Below are 17,803 nucleotides of genomic sequence, written 5' to 3'. Positions count from 1 at the left end.
GGGGATGGAAAAAAGATATTCCATGCAAATGGAAATCAAAAGAAAGCTAGAGTAGCAATTCTTATACCAGACAAAATAGACTTTAAAATAAAGACTATTACAAGAGACAAAGAAGAACACTACATAATGATCAAGGGATTGATCCAAGAAGAAGATATAACAATTGTAAATATTTATGCACCCAACATAGGAGCCCCTCAATACATAAGGCAAATGTTAACAGCCATAAAGGGGAAATGGACAGTAACACAATCATAGTAAGGGACTTGAACAACCCCACTTTCACCAATGGACAGATCATCCAAAATGAAAATAAATAAGGAAACACAAGCTTTAAATGATACATTAAACAAGATGGACTTAATTGATATTTATAGGACATTCCATCCAAAAACAACAGATTACACTCTCTTCTCAAGTGCTCATGGAGCATTCTCCAGGATAGATCATAACTTGGGTCACAAATCAAGCCTTGGTAAAATTAAGAAAATTGAAAGCATATCAAGTATCTTTTCTGACCACAATGCTATGAGACTAGATATCAATTACAGGAAAAAATCTGTAAAAAATACAAACACACGGAGGCTAAACAATACACTACTTAATAAACGAGATCCCTGAAGAAATCAAAGAGGAAATCAAAAACTACCTAGAAACAAATGACAATGAAAACACGATGACCCAAAACCCATGGGATGCAGCAGAGCAGTTCTAAGAGGGAAGTTTATAGCAATACAATCCTACCTCAAGAAACAAGAAACATCTCAAATAAACAAACTAACTTTACACCTAAAGCAATTAGAGAAAGAACAAAAAACCCCCAAAGTTTGGAGAAGGAAAGAAATCATAAAGATCAGATCAGAAATAAATGAAAAAGAAATGAAGGAAACAATAGCAAAGATCAATAAAACTAAAAGCTGGTTCTTTGAGAAGATAAACAAAGTTGATAAACCCTTAGCCAGACTCACCAAGAAAAAAAGGGAGAAGGAAGAAAAATCTACAAACATTAAATGCTGCAGACGGTGTGGAGAAAAGGGAACCCTCTTTCACTGTTGGTGGGAATGTAAATTGGTAGAGACACTATGGAGAACAGTATGGAGGTTCCTTAAAAAACTAAAAATAGAACTACCATATGACCCAGCAATCCCACTACTGGGCATATACCCTGAGAAAACCATAATTCAAAAAGAGACATGTACCAAAATGTTCCTTGCAGCTCTATTTACAATAGCCAGGACGTGGAAGCAACCTAAGTGTCCATCGACAGATGAATGGATAAAGAAGATGTGGCACATAATATACAATGGAATATTACTCAGCCATAAAAAGAAACGAAATTGAGTTATTTGTGTTGAGGTGGATGGACCTAGAGTCTGTCCTACAGAGTGAAGTAAGTCAGAAAGAGAAAAACAAATACCATACACCCGTATGCTAACACATATATATGGAACCCCCCCAAAAAAAATGCTCATGAAGAACCTAGGGGCAAGATGGGAATAAAGGTGCAGACCTACTAGAGAATGGACTTGAGGATATGGGGAGGGGGAAGGGTAAGCTGTGACAAAGTGAGAGAGTGGCATAGACATATATACACTACCAAACGTAAAATAGATAGCTAGTGGGAAGCAGCCACATAGCACAGGGAGATCAGCTGGGTACTTTGTGACCACCTAGAAGGGTGGGATAAGGAGGGTGGGAGGGAGGGAGATGCATGAGGGAAGAGATATGGGAACATATGTATATGTATAACTGATTCACTTTGTTATAAAGCAGAAACTAACACACCATTGTAAAACAATTATACTCCAATAAAGATGTTAAGAAAATAAAAAATAAAGAATACCTAAATAAATAGGATGTACCTTATTCGTTGATTTAGAGATTGAATATTTTTAAAGGTATGGATTCTCCCCAAATCGATCTATAAATTTAATGCTATTTCAATCAAAATCCCAGCAGTCTTCTTGCATGTGCAGAAATCAACATGCTGATTACAACGTTTATCTGAAAATTTAAAGGACCAAGAATAGTCAAAACAATTTTGATAAAAAGAACAACAAAGCTGGAAGACCTACAATAGCTAAATTTAAGAAAGCAATTAAGACAGTGGTAATGACATAACAATGGACTTGTAGGTCAGCGGAACACAATAGAGAGTCTAGAAATAGACTCACACATACCTAGTCAATTGATTTTTGACAAGGTCAATGTAAATCAGTGGGAGAAAGGAAAGTCTTTTCAACAAATGGTGTTGGAAAAATTGGATATCCATATGGGAAAAAGAAAAAAAAAAGAAATGTGGCCCTTACCTCATACTATATACACGTATAATTTGCCATGAATCTTAGACCAAATGTAAAAACTTAAGCCATAAAACTTCAGAAATAAAAACTTAGGAGAAAATCTTTGTGACCTTAGGCTAGGCAAAAATTTCTTGGAAAAGCACTTACTATTTAAAAAAATGATAAACTGGGCTTTATTGAAATTAAAACCTTTTAAAAGACACCATTTAGAAAATAAAAAGGCAAGACACAGAGTGAAAGAAAATATTCAATACACAGACCTGACAAAGGATATGCACCCAGAATATATAAAGAACTTTGCAAAATGGTAATTAGACCAAAAACTAAAATAAAATAAAAACTGGAAAAAAGCTTGAACAGACATTTCACCAAAAAATAATCAAATGAGAAAATATACATGAAAAATATTCAACATTATTAGTCACCAGGGAAATCCTAAGTAAAACCACAATGAGATAATTTCACATTCAATAGAATGGCCAGAATTAAAAGGAATAACAATGATAACTTCTGGTTAGGATATAAAGCAATTGGATCTCTCTTTCATTCTGAATAAAGTGAAATTGGTACAATCGTTTTAGAAAGAAATTTGACAGTTTACTATAATGTTAAACATAACACTTATGACTCAGCATTCTATTCCTACATATTTTTCCAAAAGAAATGAAAATATGACTACAAGAATGTCATGTACATGAATGTTCATAACAGCTTTATTCATAATATTCAAAAAGTGGAAATAACCCAAATGTTCATCAGCAGCTGACTGTATAAACAAATTGCGATTTATGTATTGTTGCCAGATGAAATACAGAATTTTCAGTAAAATTTGAATCTCAGATAAACAATAATTTTTAGTATAAGTATATCCCAAGTATTGTATGAAATATACTAAAAAAATATTCCATTGTTTACCTGAAAATCAAAATTAACTGAGCTCCATGGTTCTTGGTGTGTTTTTGTTTTTGCTAAATCTGGCAACCCAAGATAGATGCACATTGTGAATAAATAGGAGTGAATTACTGATACACACAACATGGATGAATCTCAAAAATATTATGCTAGATAAAAGAAAACAGACCAAAAAAGTACACAATGAAATTATATCAAGGCTGCAGTATACAAGATTAATATACAAAAGTCACTTTTCTATATACCAACAATGAACAAGTAGAATTGGACATTAAAAACACAATACCATTTATATTAGGACTCCAAGAAATGAAATAGTTAGGTATAAATCTAACAAGATACATACATGATTTATATAAAGAAAACTACAAAACTCTGACAAATAAAATCAAAGAATTAAATAAATGGAGAGATAGTCCATATTCATGGAAAGGAAGGCTCAATATTGTCAAAACGTCAGTTCTTCCAACTTGATCTATAGATTCTATGCAATCTCAATAGAAATCCCAGCAAGTTATTTTGTGGATATCAACAAACTGATTCTCAAGTTTATGTGGAAAGGCAAAAGACCAAGAATAGCCAACATGGTGTTGAAGAAGAACAAAGTTAAAAGACTACACTATCCAACTTTCCCAGACTTATTATAAAGCTACAGTAATCAAGGCAGTACAGTATTGGTGAAAGAAAAACAATTAGGTCAATTCAACAGAGTCCAGATAGTGTTTCTTTTAAAGATACCAGTGCATTCTAAAAATGTCTTTAAAACTTTGAAAATCGGTTCAGATTATTATTAATCTTCCTTAAAATCCTTGATTATCCTATGTTCTCATGTCTTTTAGTCCTAGCCAAATTTTTCTTAGGGCTTCTCTTCACTACACTCTTTTAAAATAGTTGTTTGTTTTTACGAAGAACAAATCATAAGTCAATACCAGCCAGGCTGAAGTAGAGATTAAGCTGGCATTAAAACACAACTGTGATTGCCATTTTCTGTTCTAATCATCTAACCATGCTGCCTTCTGTTCCTGTTTTCTTTCCTATTTTCCATTAGAAATTTAATACCTTGGTAGGGGAAAAAGGAGCTCAAATGAGTGGAGGACAGAAACAGAGAATCGCAATGGCTCGAGCTTTAGTTCGAAACCCGAAGATTCTGATCTTAGATGAGGCTACTTCTGCCCTAGATACAGAAAGCAAATCAGTGGTTCAAGCCGCACTGGAGAAGGTAAGTGAGAAGATTCATTTATTATTTTCATATTCCTGGTTCAGCATTATTTTTAAATACAAGAAAGTATGGCTCCGTAGCAGATTATTTATTAATTTCACAGCCCTCCTTAAGGTACGGATGCAGTGATTTGGAGGAGAGAACAAGATGCTATACTTAGTGTTAAAAATATATATGAGGCTCATATCCAAGCAAGCATCCCATATATACCTCCACTCCAACAGTTCTGCACTTTCCACGTCCCCAGTAATTCCACACCCCTACCACTATCACAACTATAATCGCATCCACCCTTTGTCTCTTCCATATACACCCGTGGGATTTTCTTCTCTGGCCATTTTTTCCTCTTTGGGCAACCCCAGAGTACTCATTTTAACTTAATTTCACTTCAAGTGGAGAAGCATACAGTGTGGTTTGCCTTGACCTTGAACCATCCTCCTTCAACAGCCCTGGGGCCCTCACACTGACTTCCTGCTCATTGCAAGCTGTTGCACATGCTTCATGGCCACAATGCAGAGTCGGCCCTTTACCATATTGCACTGCATCAGGGAGGGTAGTTAGTGGTGGTGATATGAAAAGCCACAGAATACTTTTTTCCGTGGCCGAACACTCTTTCAAACCATAACCTTCAAAGTCTTCAGAAGGCTTAATGGAACTTTTTACTTTGTGCTTGTCTGAAAATGGGTTGTGTTTTTCTCTCTAAGAAAATTACAGGCTTTTCTTTTTAAACACTGATTTTGTGTGACCAGAAATGGATTCTGGCAGCCAGAGTGCCCACTGCTTATTGAAAAATCTATTAGTTACTATTACCAACTTGCAGATCAGATTTTATAAGTTTTTACTGTTGTTTCCATCTCAAATGATGAGAATGCTACATGTTGCTCATGATATTTCTTATTTTCATAAAATAAGCAAGTGATATGAAAATCCATGTTCATTGTGGACACTTTGCCAATTTGGTTCATTTTGGTGAAGAAGAAACGATGATTCCCTCAAAAGCATGTCTCATACTTTATTCATTTTTTTATACTTAGTAACTAGGACAGGGCTCTATTTATAGAATACACTCAAACTGTGTTTATTAACGGTGATGTTTAGTTACTTAGGGCTTGAATGTACTGAAAAATGATTACACTTAACCATCTCAAATTACAGTTTTTCTAGTTTTATTGAGATATAATTGATATACATATATAAGATTTTTAAAAAATACTGTAATAGGCTGTGAAGTTGTTTAGAGGTTAAATGTTGTACCCATTGTCTTTTCATCCAATATGTTAATCACTTCAGGCAATCAAAACTTGTTCAGACTTTTAAAATAAACAGTTGCTTAGTGACATGATAAACTAAAAATATTTTTTTCCTACTGGTTGAAATGAAATCTATATCATACGTGAAAAAAGAAGATTACAAAATGTTTGTAAACTATTATTCCAAGTATATATTTTTAAAATTCAATTATGTTATTGTTTTCCAGTTTTTAAAGGGGGTAATTAAATCAACATTGTAGAGATGTATGGGTGTGAAACTGCTTTAAATAGACTTTGCTGATCTTTTATGGAGTGAGGGTAAATGGTAGCAAATGAGGTGACAAGTAGTGTAGTAAACTCATGAAATACATATGCTTCAGTGTATAATTGACTTGTGGTGAAGAGGAGAGTTAAAATACAGGCAAGTAAATGAACACTCTAGTGCCATGAGAGTCCTGTACACCCACTACACAGATGGTGGCTGCAGAACCAAGTCTTTAAAGAGGTCCCCACCTAAGGAGGGTAGGGCATTCAACAGGTCTTGTTTCTGCTCATCTGTCTAAGAACTCTCAGACTCTGTGGCATGACATGGCCTAACCCACAGCAGTTAACAGATTTTTTTATAGCTCAAAATACCATGTAAACCACTAACCAACAAAGAGGGAACAATAAAATGTATTATTTCTTACTGGTGAATGCTGCATCCACCTCCCTCCACAGTCAGCCTTCAGTTATCCTCCCAGCCCCTCCTCTCCATTACCTCATTGTCTTCCTTTTATATGAAACTCTAGAACCAGTAGAACTAATCTATAGTGATAAAAAAAAATCAGATCAATAGTTTACTGGGGCAGGGGGTGGGTTTTGATTGAAAAGGGGCATGAGGGAAATATCACTCTTGTTCTCACTTGGATTATTGCAATAGCTGTCTCTCATGCCCACTTCAATCTGTTCTCAACACCGCAGCCGGACGACGTTATTAAAATGTAAATTTGATCATGTCGTGCTTCTGCTTCAAATCCTTCAATGGCTCTTTATCTCACTTCTTACTCTAAGTAAAAACCAAATTCCTTACAGTAGCTACAAGGTTCTATGGAGTTGAGCACCAAGCTCCTCCTGGAACCTGACACCCTACCACTCTACCCCACATTGGCTGCCCCTTAAACATACCATAACACTTTTCATCAGCTAACATACTATATATGTATTTGTTTATTTTGTTATCTCCCTTCCTCCACTGGAATATCTACTCTTTGTTGTCAAAGGCATTAATTGGTTAACTGCAGCATACCCAGCGTTAGAACAATGCCTGGCCACTATTAGACAGCCAATAAATATTTGGTGAATAGTATCTGGATGAGTGTGATACAGAATAGTTCCAAGGCCTGAAGTGCTCTTTTCTGGACTTCTTAGTTTAGGCTTGCTGCAATCTAGTTTTGCTTCACTAATCTTGTTCAAGAGGAGGACTTAGGGGCTTCCCTGGTGGTGCAGTGGTTGAGAGTTCGCCTGCCGATGCAGGGAACGCGGGTTCGTGCCCCGGTCCGGGAAGATCCCACATGCCGCGGAGCAGCTGGGCCCGTGAGCCATGGCCGCTCAGCCTGCGCGTCCGGAGCCTGTGCTCCGCAACGGGAGAGGCCACAACGGTGAGAGGCCCGCGTATCGCAAAAAAAAAAAAAAAAAAAAAAAGGAGGACTTAGGATTAGTGGATAAAGATCTATACTGCAAGCTATGGAGTTCCACTCTGCTACTTGTTTAGACCCAGCATGCCAATGCAGCAGGCTGCCAGGTTATCCTACCATGAGGAGTCATGGCAGTGAACACCTGCAGGCTCCTGGGGAAGCGGAGGAAGCCCACACTGATTTTAGGATAAAGCCTGTAAAAGCTCTTTGAAATGTTAAAAGTAGTATGCAAATCTAAGGAATAATTATTATTAAGGGAGCTTCAGCTACACCACATTAATGGAGTACCTTTAAAAAGACCCTTTGCGGGCTTCCCTGGTGGCGCAGTGGTTGACAGTCCGCCTGCCGATGCAGGGGACACGGGTTCGTGCCCCAGTTGGGGAGGATCCCACATGCCGCGGAGCGGCTGGGCCCGTGAGCCATGGCCGCTGAGCCTGCGCGTCCGGAGCCTGTGCTCCGCAACGGGAGAGGCCACAACAGTGAGAGGCCCGCGTACTACAAAAAAAAAAAAAAAAAGACCCTTTGCTAATTATGAAAATGGGTTTCCATCACAGCTTTATTCTTTGAAGAGACTGAGCTGCTTTGTTGCAGCCCTCATAGGCTTTTCTTTATCATCACTTCTCTTTCTCATGTGATGCATTGTTTGTCTTCCTCTGAGGCGCCTTACATTATGTTTATACTACTTGGAGAATTAATAAGTAAATTGGTATATTACATTAAGCTGCGGGTTACCTTATTATATTAAGCCCAAGAAGTGGTCATCCAAAACTGAAGTTAGGTTAATTATTACACATACACACACACACACTCACACATGTTTTGGTGTGTCTGTCAGATATCTTACCTTCTCTTTATATATAGAATTGGGAATTTTTTAGATTTTTTCTTTTTCTTTTCTTTTTTTTTTTTAACCATTTGTAGCAATACTATAATAGCTGGGAACAGAAAGGGGATTGCTGCAAGGGGATTTCCTTGGCTGAAATTCAGCCAGGAGAACAAAGGCAACACAGAGAATACCTCATCCCAAAAGCATCATGGGACATTTTACAAGCTTGCTTAATCAAGCTCACATTTACAAGGCTTGGTGTTAAATTATAGGCCACTAACTTCTTTTAGGATAGTGCTTCTCCCCCTTTGATAGATCAGGGTCCCATTGAGAATCTGACTAAGAAAGGGAAAAATAAACCACTGTAACTCTTCTGAAAAATTTAAAAGTGCACTGGTACAGAAAGATTTATATATAATATTGAGGGGTTCACAGACCCCCTGAAGCCATTCATAAGTCATTATTTTAGGTGTAATAAAGGAACAAATGGACAATAATAACTAATCCTTACAAGAACCCAATGCGATTCGTACATTTATTCTCCTATTTTACAGATGTGCAAACTGAAGCACGGAGATTGAGTAGTAGCTAGGAAGCAATGAAGTCAGAACCTGGACCCAGACAGTCAGCCCTCTAGCTCATTCATATAACCACCATGGTATATTGCCTCAAGATTATACACCTGCTAGGGTTTGAAGCTAAATTTGAAACCAGATCGCTCTTAAATTAGCCTCTTATAGACTTACTTATATGATCCAGCAACTCCACTTCTGGACATGTAACCAAAAAAATTGAAAGGAGAGACTCAAACAGATATGTGTATACCAATGTTCACAGTAGCATCATTCACAATAGCTGAAAGGTAGAAACAAGGCAAATGTCCATTGACAGATGAATGGATGAACAAAATGTGGTATGTACATACAATGGAAAAGTACTCAGTCTTAAAACAGAAGGAAGTTCTGACGCATGCTACAACATGGATGACCCTAGAAGACATATGCTAACTGAAATAAGACAGACACAAAAAGACAAATATTGTATGATTTCACTTATATGAGATACCTAGAATAGTAAGATTCATAGACAGAAAGTAGAATAGAGGTTACCAGGGGCTAAGGGAAGGGAGAATCAGGAGTTATGGTTTAAAGGGTACAGAGTTTCAGTATAGGATGAAGAAAAAGTTCTGGAGATGGAGAGTGGTGATGGTTACACAACAATGTGAATATACTTGAAACCACTAAAGTACACTTAAAAATGTTAAAATTGCTTTAAAATTTTATGTTATGTTATTTTACCACACAAAAAAAGAATGATCTAAGCCTGAGCATAAAAGGACAGTGACACAGAAGGAATTGACCTCTCAGATCCAGGAGGACCCTACCCTTAAAAATGATTAGAATGGGGCTTCCCTGGTGGTGCAGTGGTTGAGAGTCCGCCTGCCAATGCAGGGGACACGGGTTCGTGCCCCGGTCTGGGAAGATCCCACGTGCCGCGGAGCGGCTGGGCCCGTGAGCCATGGCCGCTGAGCCTGCGCGTCCGGAGGCTGTGCTCCACAGCGGGAGAGGCCACAACAGCGAGAGGCCTGCGTACCGCAAAAAAAAAAAAAAAAAAAAAAAAAATGATTAGAATGACAGCACAGCAAATGCAGCCAATATTTTATAATAACTTTATATGGAGTATAATCTATAAAAATATTGAATCACTATGTTGTACAACTGAAACTAATATAATATTGTAAGTCAGATATATGTCAATAAAAAATAGTTTTAATGGTTATGTGCCCTTTTATATTTTTAAACTAAACTTCATATACCTTAATTTGTTTTAAGAAATGTTTGCTAGTACTGTGAAAACCATTGAGCTAATTGGTAACATAGCTTCATCAATAAGGTTTGAGCTCTGTTTGCTTTTAGGAAATAATATTTGAAACCTCAAGGAAATGTAATTGAATCAATGGGAGAGATATGGGCCAGGAACCTGGGTGTCTGGGTGTTTTCACTTTTGCAGTGATAGTTCTTCTAATGCATTCCCACTCAACAACAGTGTTCTTAACATTCTCTTTTAAGGCACTGTAATTAAGTCCTAGGGTCTGCAAGACCCAAAATACAATTCAAACTTCAAGTTTGAATGAGAGAAGGGGAATCAGTATAGGCTGAATGTCTTACCCCTAAAAACTAGGCACATCAGACAAACCCAAACTGAGGGACCTTCTATCAAGTATGTGACAGGTATTCCTCAAATCTGTCAAGTACCTCAAAAATAAGAACTATCTAAAAAATTGTCCCAGCCAAGAGGAGCCTAAGGAGACATGATGACTAAATGCAATGTGATATTCTGGAGAGGATCCTAGAACAGAAAAAGGATAATAGATAAAAATTAAGGATATCTGAATAAAGTTTGGAGTCTAGTTAATAATTAGTTTTATACTATTTTGTTAGTTGTGACAAAAGCACTATAGAAATCTCAGATGTTGACCCTGGAGTATACTATGTGCAGGGTACATGGATATTGTACTACCTTTGCAATTTTTTTATAAGTCTAAAATTATTCTAAAATAAAAATTTTATTTAAAAAAACTAAAATGAAAAAGCTAATTACATTTTTTACTAATTTTTCATAACGTTCATAAGAATGTTTCTATATAAGCAAGGCTTAGAATTACCACATAAAAGTAAATAAGAGACTGAGGAAAGCAAAAAGCAAAGAATAAAGACTCATTCCCCAAGTATTATCCACTCATCAGCTTAATAAAATGTCTATGTATTTGGCAATATGAAAAATAAAGGAAGCACTAAGCATTGCAGTACTTAGACCTCTCTTCTATGGCAGAGTATGTTACACATAAATATCATCTATAGAAACTCACACATGTCCATTATCAGATCTTACTGAAGTTAAGAAAAAGCAATCTTTGTACCTACAATGCAGTTAGTTGCTCCTCAATCCACATTTTCATTATATTTACATAACATTCATTAAAATGTCTCAGTCTCATTGGGGATTCTTGCAGAACTTCAAGAATGGCCAGCTGGGTTGCTGTATACCGATGTTTCTTTTGTTTGACTTTCTTTTTCTTAACAGTTTTTCTGAGGTTTCATTGACTTACAATAAACTGCACATACTAAAGTATACAATTGGAAACGTTTGGGCATATATGTATACCTGTGAAGCCATCACCACAGTCAAGCTTGTCAACCAATCACTCCTAAAAATTTTTACATGCTTTTTGTAATCACTGCATCCCAACCTTCCCAATGTCTCTTCCCTGACTCTTAACAGCCACTGATTTGTTTACTGCCACTATAGACTAGTGTGTATTTTCTAGAGCTTTATGTAAATGGAATCGGACGGTATGTATCCTGTTCTGTCTGGCTTCTTTCACTAAGCATAATTGTTTTGAGACTCGTGCATGTTGTGGAATGTATTAGTAGTTCCTTCCTTTTTTGTTGGTGAATGGTATTCCATTATATGGATATACCACAGTTTGAGCTATTGGTATTGATGCCCACTTGAGTTATTTGGTTTGTTTGCAGGTTTTAAATATTATACGTAAGGCTGCTCTGAACATTCACGTGTAAGTCTTTCTGTGGACATGAGCTTTTATTTCTCTTGGGTAAATACCTAGGATTTGAATGGGTGAATCTTATGATAGGAGTATGTTTAACTTTTTAATTAAGTGCAAAACTATTTTCCTTTTACGTTCCTATAATATATGAGAATTCCAGCTACTCCACATACTTGTCAATACTTGATATATCCAGGAATTTTGATTTTAGAAATGTGTAGTGGTGTCTTATTTTTCTTTTAATCTGAGTTATCCCGATGACTAATGATGTTGAGCATTTTTATGTGCTTATTGACCATCCATATGTCTTCTCTGTTAAAGTGTCTGTTCACATGTTATGCTCATACCATTTTTTGATTGGTCATTTGTTTTCTTGTCTTTGAGTTTTGAGAGTTCTTTATATAATCTTTACATTCTGGATATAAGGATTTTATCAGATAACTGATTGGAAAATATTTCTTCTCATCTGGGACTTGTCTTTCCATCCTCTTACGAGGATCTTCCAAAGAACAGAAGTCTTTGATTTTGAAGAAGTTCAATTTATCATTTTTTCTTTTATAAATCAAGCTTTTATTGTTCTACTTGAGAAATCTTTGCCAAATCCAAGGTCACAAATATTTTCCCCTACGTTTTCTTCTAGAAGTATTATAGTTTTAGTTTTACATTTAGGTTTATGATAAATTTTGAGTTAATTTCTGTTCATGGTGTTTTGTATGGTGAGAAGTTTGTTTCGTTGTTGTTTTATTTTGTTTGCACATTGCAGTTGTTCCAGAAATATTTGTTGAAAAGACTGTTTTTCTGCATGGAACTGCCTTTATACATTTGTAGAAAATCAGTTTGTCCACATATGTATGGGTCTATCTTTGGATTCTCTGTTATACTGATGTCTCTATGGCTTATTTTCCTTCTTTATATATAACTGATTTCTGCTTGGATCTTTATTATTTCCTTTCTTCTGCTTACTTTAAGTTTAACTTGCTCTTCCCTCTTTGTTTTCTTAGGTTGAATCTGAGGTCATTTACTTGAGAAGTGTTATTTGGTTTCCAAGCATTTTGGGATTTTCCAGAGATGTTTCTATATTGAATTCTAATTTAACGATTTTGTGGTCAGAGAACATACTTTGTATGACTTGAATTTTTAAAAATTTATTAAGACTTGCTTTATGACACAGAATATGGTCTATCTTGGTAAATATTCTATGTAGCCTTGGAAATAATGTGCATTTGCTGTTGTTGGGTGAAGTGTTCTACGAATATCAATTATGTGAAGTCGGTTAATAGTGTTATTCAAGTCTTCCTTATCCTTATAGATTCTCTGTGTACTTGTTCTATAAATTATTGAGAGAGGGATATTGAATTCTCCAACTATTATTGTAGATTGGATTTGTCCTTGCAGTTGTATCCATTTTGGTGTCATGTATTTTGGATCTCTGTTATGATGGGCATAAACATTCAGGATTGTCAGGTCCTCTTGATGAATTGATCCCTCTATCATTATGAAGTAAACTTCTCTACTCTGGTTATGTCCTTTGCTCCTCAGTCTTCTTTTTCTGATACTCATATAGCCCACCCCAGCTCTCTTTTACTTAGAGTTATCATGGTATGTCTTTTTCCATCCTTTTAATGTAGACCTATTTGTGTCTTTATTTAAAAAATGTGTTTCTTGTAGGTGGCATACAGTTGGTTCTTGGCTTTGTATTCAGTCTGACAATCCTTGACTTAATTGGAGTATTTAGACCATTTACATTTAATGTGATTATTGATATGAATTAATTTAAATAGATCATCTTTGCTATTTTTCTGCTGTTGCTCCTGTTTTCCTCATGTTCTCTCTTCACTTGGATTACCTGAGTACTTTTTATGATTCCTTTTCATCTCTTTTGTAAGTTTATTAGCTATAACTCTTTGTTATTTCAGTGATGGGTTTAGGGTTTATAGTATATACCTTTAACTTATCACCATCTACCTTCAAATGATATTACATCACCTCTCATATAGTAAAAAAAACTTACATTAGTATACTTCCATTCTTCCGTTTCTGGCCTTCAAGCTATTATTATTATAATTATCTAATAGTAATATACATGTGTTATAAACTTATACATGTATTATAAGCCCAATGCTACATTGTTTTCACTGTTGTTGTTTTCTTTTTTTTTTTTTTTTGCTTAAATCATCAATTATTTTTAAAGAGATTTAAATAAGGAAAAAATTATATAATTTCCCATGTCTTTACCATTTCCAGTGCTATTTATTTCTTTAATGTCCTTGTCTGCTAAATTTTACATCTGTGTTAGTTCTGGAGCAGTCTCCATTAATTGATTTTTCTCCTTGTTATTAGCTGTATTTTCTAGCTTTTTTGCATGCCTGGCCATTTTTTATTGGGTGTCAAAAATTGCGAATTGGGCTTCCTTGGTGGTGCAGTGGTTGAGAGTCCGCCTGCTGATGCAGGGGACACAGGTTCAGCCCCGGTCCGGGAAGATCCCACATGCCGTGGAGTGGCTAGGCCTGTGAGCCATGGCTGCTGAGCCTGTGTGTCCGGAGCCTGTGCTCCACAACGGGAGAGGCCACAACAGTGAGAGGCCTGCGTATCACAAAAAAAAAAAAAAAGAAAAGAATAACGTAATGAAAAATGTGAAGCAGGATTTTAGAATAGTTAACGGGAGGTTATATTAGTCTGGGTTGAGTCAGGAGACAGAAACCACACGATGATTTGAACAGAGAAAGTTTAGTGTAATGAATCATTAGGGAATTGGAGTAATAGGAATTGGCTAGTGGAAATTAAGACAACTCTAAAGAATGCAGAGGTCGCAATAAAAAGTACCAACCACCACCCCTGGGGTAAAAAGAGACCCAAGGAAGAGCACTCATTATTACCCGAAACTGAAGAGGAGATACAGGCCTTACTGCAAAGGGCACAGCTTTGGCTCACTGGATAGCAGAGAAGATGCCCAGGTACCTCCCTGGTGGAGCTTGCTTGAAATCTGTCCTCCAGGGTGCCAAGAGAGAACTTCCACAGGGAGGTTCTGAGCTTCAGAACCCACTAGGTGCCAGGAGAAGCTACTGGGCACTGCTGAAACCAGGGGCTGGAGAGGTTGCCTTCTGCAGGAGTCAAGTGCAGTTCTGTGTATAAGAGGTGCAGACATCAGCGACCCGGCTGAAACATAAGCCTGTGCTGTCTGGGCCCCATGGCTACGCTTCTAATGGGTAAGCCAAGAGCTGGAGAAAGCTCTTGATACCTAAACACAGAAGAAAATTGCACTCTACAGGCACCCAACTCTGAAAAAACTGTGCAGGCAAAACAGCAGAGAAAAAAGTTCATCCTGCAGGAGCTTTCCCAGTAAGCTACCAGTAAGAGCAGGAAGAATAATCCCCTCCTACAATGTCTTTCCAGCAGCCTCTACTGACAGAGCTTGACATCTTACCAACTGGTAAAAGAGAAAAGTTTATCAGAAAAAAGGATGAATTTGGACTTGAGAAGCAAAAAATCAGTAACCAGGACAGAGCTGGTATTATTTTGAACAGGGGAATCAGCAAACATAAGGGCCTGGAATTGGGAGCCACAGTGACTAAGGAGGAGAGAGCTGGGCAGAGAAGTGTATGAGATACTCAGGGACCAGATCATGTAGCACCTTGTAGGACATAAAAACAATTTTGGATTCTATTCTTACTCTAACAGAAAGTCATTGGGGGTTTTTAACCAGTGGTTCATGACTCACAGGAATTAACCTGAATGGGCAAAAAAAAATCACAACTAGTTTTTCTACCTATACTTGATAGAAATTTAATTTACTTTAATTATGAATATAAACAACAGAGTACATTAGTATTACCAGGGCCTGTGATGTCACCAATGAAAGTCACAGAAATATTTATATCACATTATAGTAATTACAGATATCTTAGAATATCTTTTTTTTTTTTTGGCCATGCCATGCAGTATGTGAGATCTAAGTTCCCCAACCAAGGATCTAACCCATCCTCCCTGAAGTGGAAGCGCAGATCCCTAATCCACCAGAGAATTCCCCAGAATATCTTTATATTCATCACTATTAGATCTTGTTATTTAATGTGCCAAATAATGAAGCACATAACTATATCAGAGCTTCAAATTTTTTGTTAAACATTTTGAATATTATATCTCAATATAATTGGCTTTCTTTGAGATGTGTTATTTGGTACATTGTTATAAATTCTTCTACGAAGGATTCCATAGACTTCATCAGTTTTCTGAAGGGGTCCATGACACAAACAGATTAAGAACTGTAATGACCCATACGGGAAAAGAATCTAAAAAAGAGTAGATATATGTATATGTAGAACTGATTCACTTTGCTGTACACCTGAAACTAACACAACATTGTAAATCAACTATACTTAAATAAAAAAAAAATTTTTAATCTACTTAAAAAAAAAAACTGTTGCATGAGAGGGTCTTGTTCAGAAGAGTGCATGAACTGATTTGCTTGATGTGGCTGCTGTGTGGGATCAGGGAGAGCAGAGCAGAGAAGAGATGATAGTGGTGAAAAAAATGGACTGATATGCCTGACTAAAGAAGTCTAAGGAGAAATAAAGAATAGATGGAGGAGCAACTAGGACAGGAGATTGAGACCCGGGATACTACAAAATTTAAATTCAGGTAGAAAAGCAGTAGCCAGAACAGGACACATAAAGAATGGCTGGAAAATAAAAGGAAAGCTAAGATTGTGTGACATCATAGAAGCCAACTAAGAAAAGTACTACAAAAAGAGGAATAGATCATTTATGTCAATTGCTGTGGAAACCAGATGAAATTAGAGATTTCTACTTCCAGCCAAGATAGGTTAACAGGGACGAGATTTACCTTCCTGCTTGACACACCTAATAAACTAGAAAAAAGTATGTGAAACAGTTTTCTAACATTGGACATCAGGCATAACAAGACAGTGATCCCTGAGGAAAGGGAAACAAATGAAATGAATCTTATCATTGACCCAGGTTACTGTCAAGTTATAAGCCTCAGAGCTGGAATGGGAACCTAGGCAGAGCCCAAGAGACCAAAGTAGGCAGTCTTCAGAGCAAAGAAGTAGAGGGAAGAGAGCACCTCAGAGAGAGAGAGAGAGAGAGTTCCAGAAATATGCAGAGGTTCTCCCTTGGCTCTTCATCTGAGTACTAATTAGTGCATTTACTGAGAAAACTGACAAAGGCAAAGGAAAGTATAAGAAGGAACAATTCTGGGAGCTCACAAAGGGCCAGGAATAGTTCTTATTAAACCAACCAAAGTGAGGAATCTCTAAATTTATGGGGAATTGAGTTGAATCTTAAGAAAAGTATTAACTCAGAGTGGGAAAATTATTCCCAGACTAAACTCAGCTCTGAGCCCAGAAAACAAAGCCCAACAGCAAATTTCAAAGTATCAAACTGTTTCCAAGTAATTTAAATGTGTTCCAGAACAAGGTTCAATAATATATATAAGAATTCAAAAATAACCAATGAGTAAAATTTACAATGTCTGGCATCTAATCAAAAATCTCCAGGCAAGAAAAACAGCAGGAAAATAGTACCCAAAATGAAGAAAAAAAATCAATCAATAGAAATAGACCCAGAAATGACACACTTGATAGAAATAGTAGGAACATTAAACAACTATTATAAGTATATTTTATATGTTCCCAAAGGAGAGAGGGAACCAAAAATCATTTGAACAAATAATGAAAAAAATTTTCAAAATTTGATGAAAACTGAAAACCCACAGATATAAGAAGCTCGATAGATTCCAAGCGCAAGAAACACAAGGAACACTATGCCAAGGCACACCATAGTCAAATTGCTTAAAAACAGTGATAAGGAGAAAAATTATAAAGCATCCAGAGAAAATCATCACAATTTGTATAAAGGAAAAAACAAGAAATATCACAGAGTTCTCATTAGAAACAATGCAAACCATAAGACAATAGAGCAATATCTTTAAAGTAATGAAAGGAAAAAAACTCATTAGAATGCTACCTGCAGAAAAATACCTTTCAAAAATGAAGGCAACAGGCTTCCCTGGTGGCGCAGTGGTTGAGAGT

At 36.5% G+C, this 17,803-nt stretch overlaps 1 protein-coding gene across 1 annotated transcript in view; it reads left to right on the top strand.

The window, feature by feature from the left end:
• The window catches only part of ABCB5 (ATP binding cassette subfamily B member 5), a gene marked incomplete at both ends in the record, with an annotated part of 99,041 nt that overhangs the window by 30,346 nt on the left and 50,892 nt on the right, over positions 1–17,803 (top strand). Inside the window, 1 exon segment of the mRNA XM_079711818.1 lies at positions 4,264–4,434. Within this exon segment, the coding sequence (XP_079567944.1) occupies positions 4,264–4,434 (171 nt within the window).

Source organism: Hyperoodon ampullatus (assembly GCF_949752795.1).
Source record: "Hyperoodon ampullatus genome assembly, chromosome: 9".
Lineage (NCBI taxonomy): Eukaryota > Metazoa > Chordata > Mammalia > Artiodactyla > Ziphiidae > Hyperoodon > Hyperoodon ampullatus.
The sequence above is the reverse complement of the archived record's forward strand: the minus strand, read 5'-3'. Positions and strand labels throughout refer to the sequence as shown.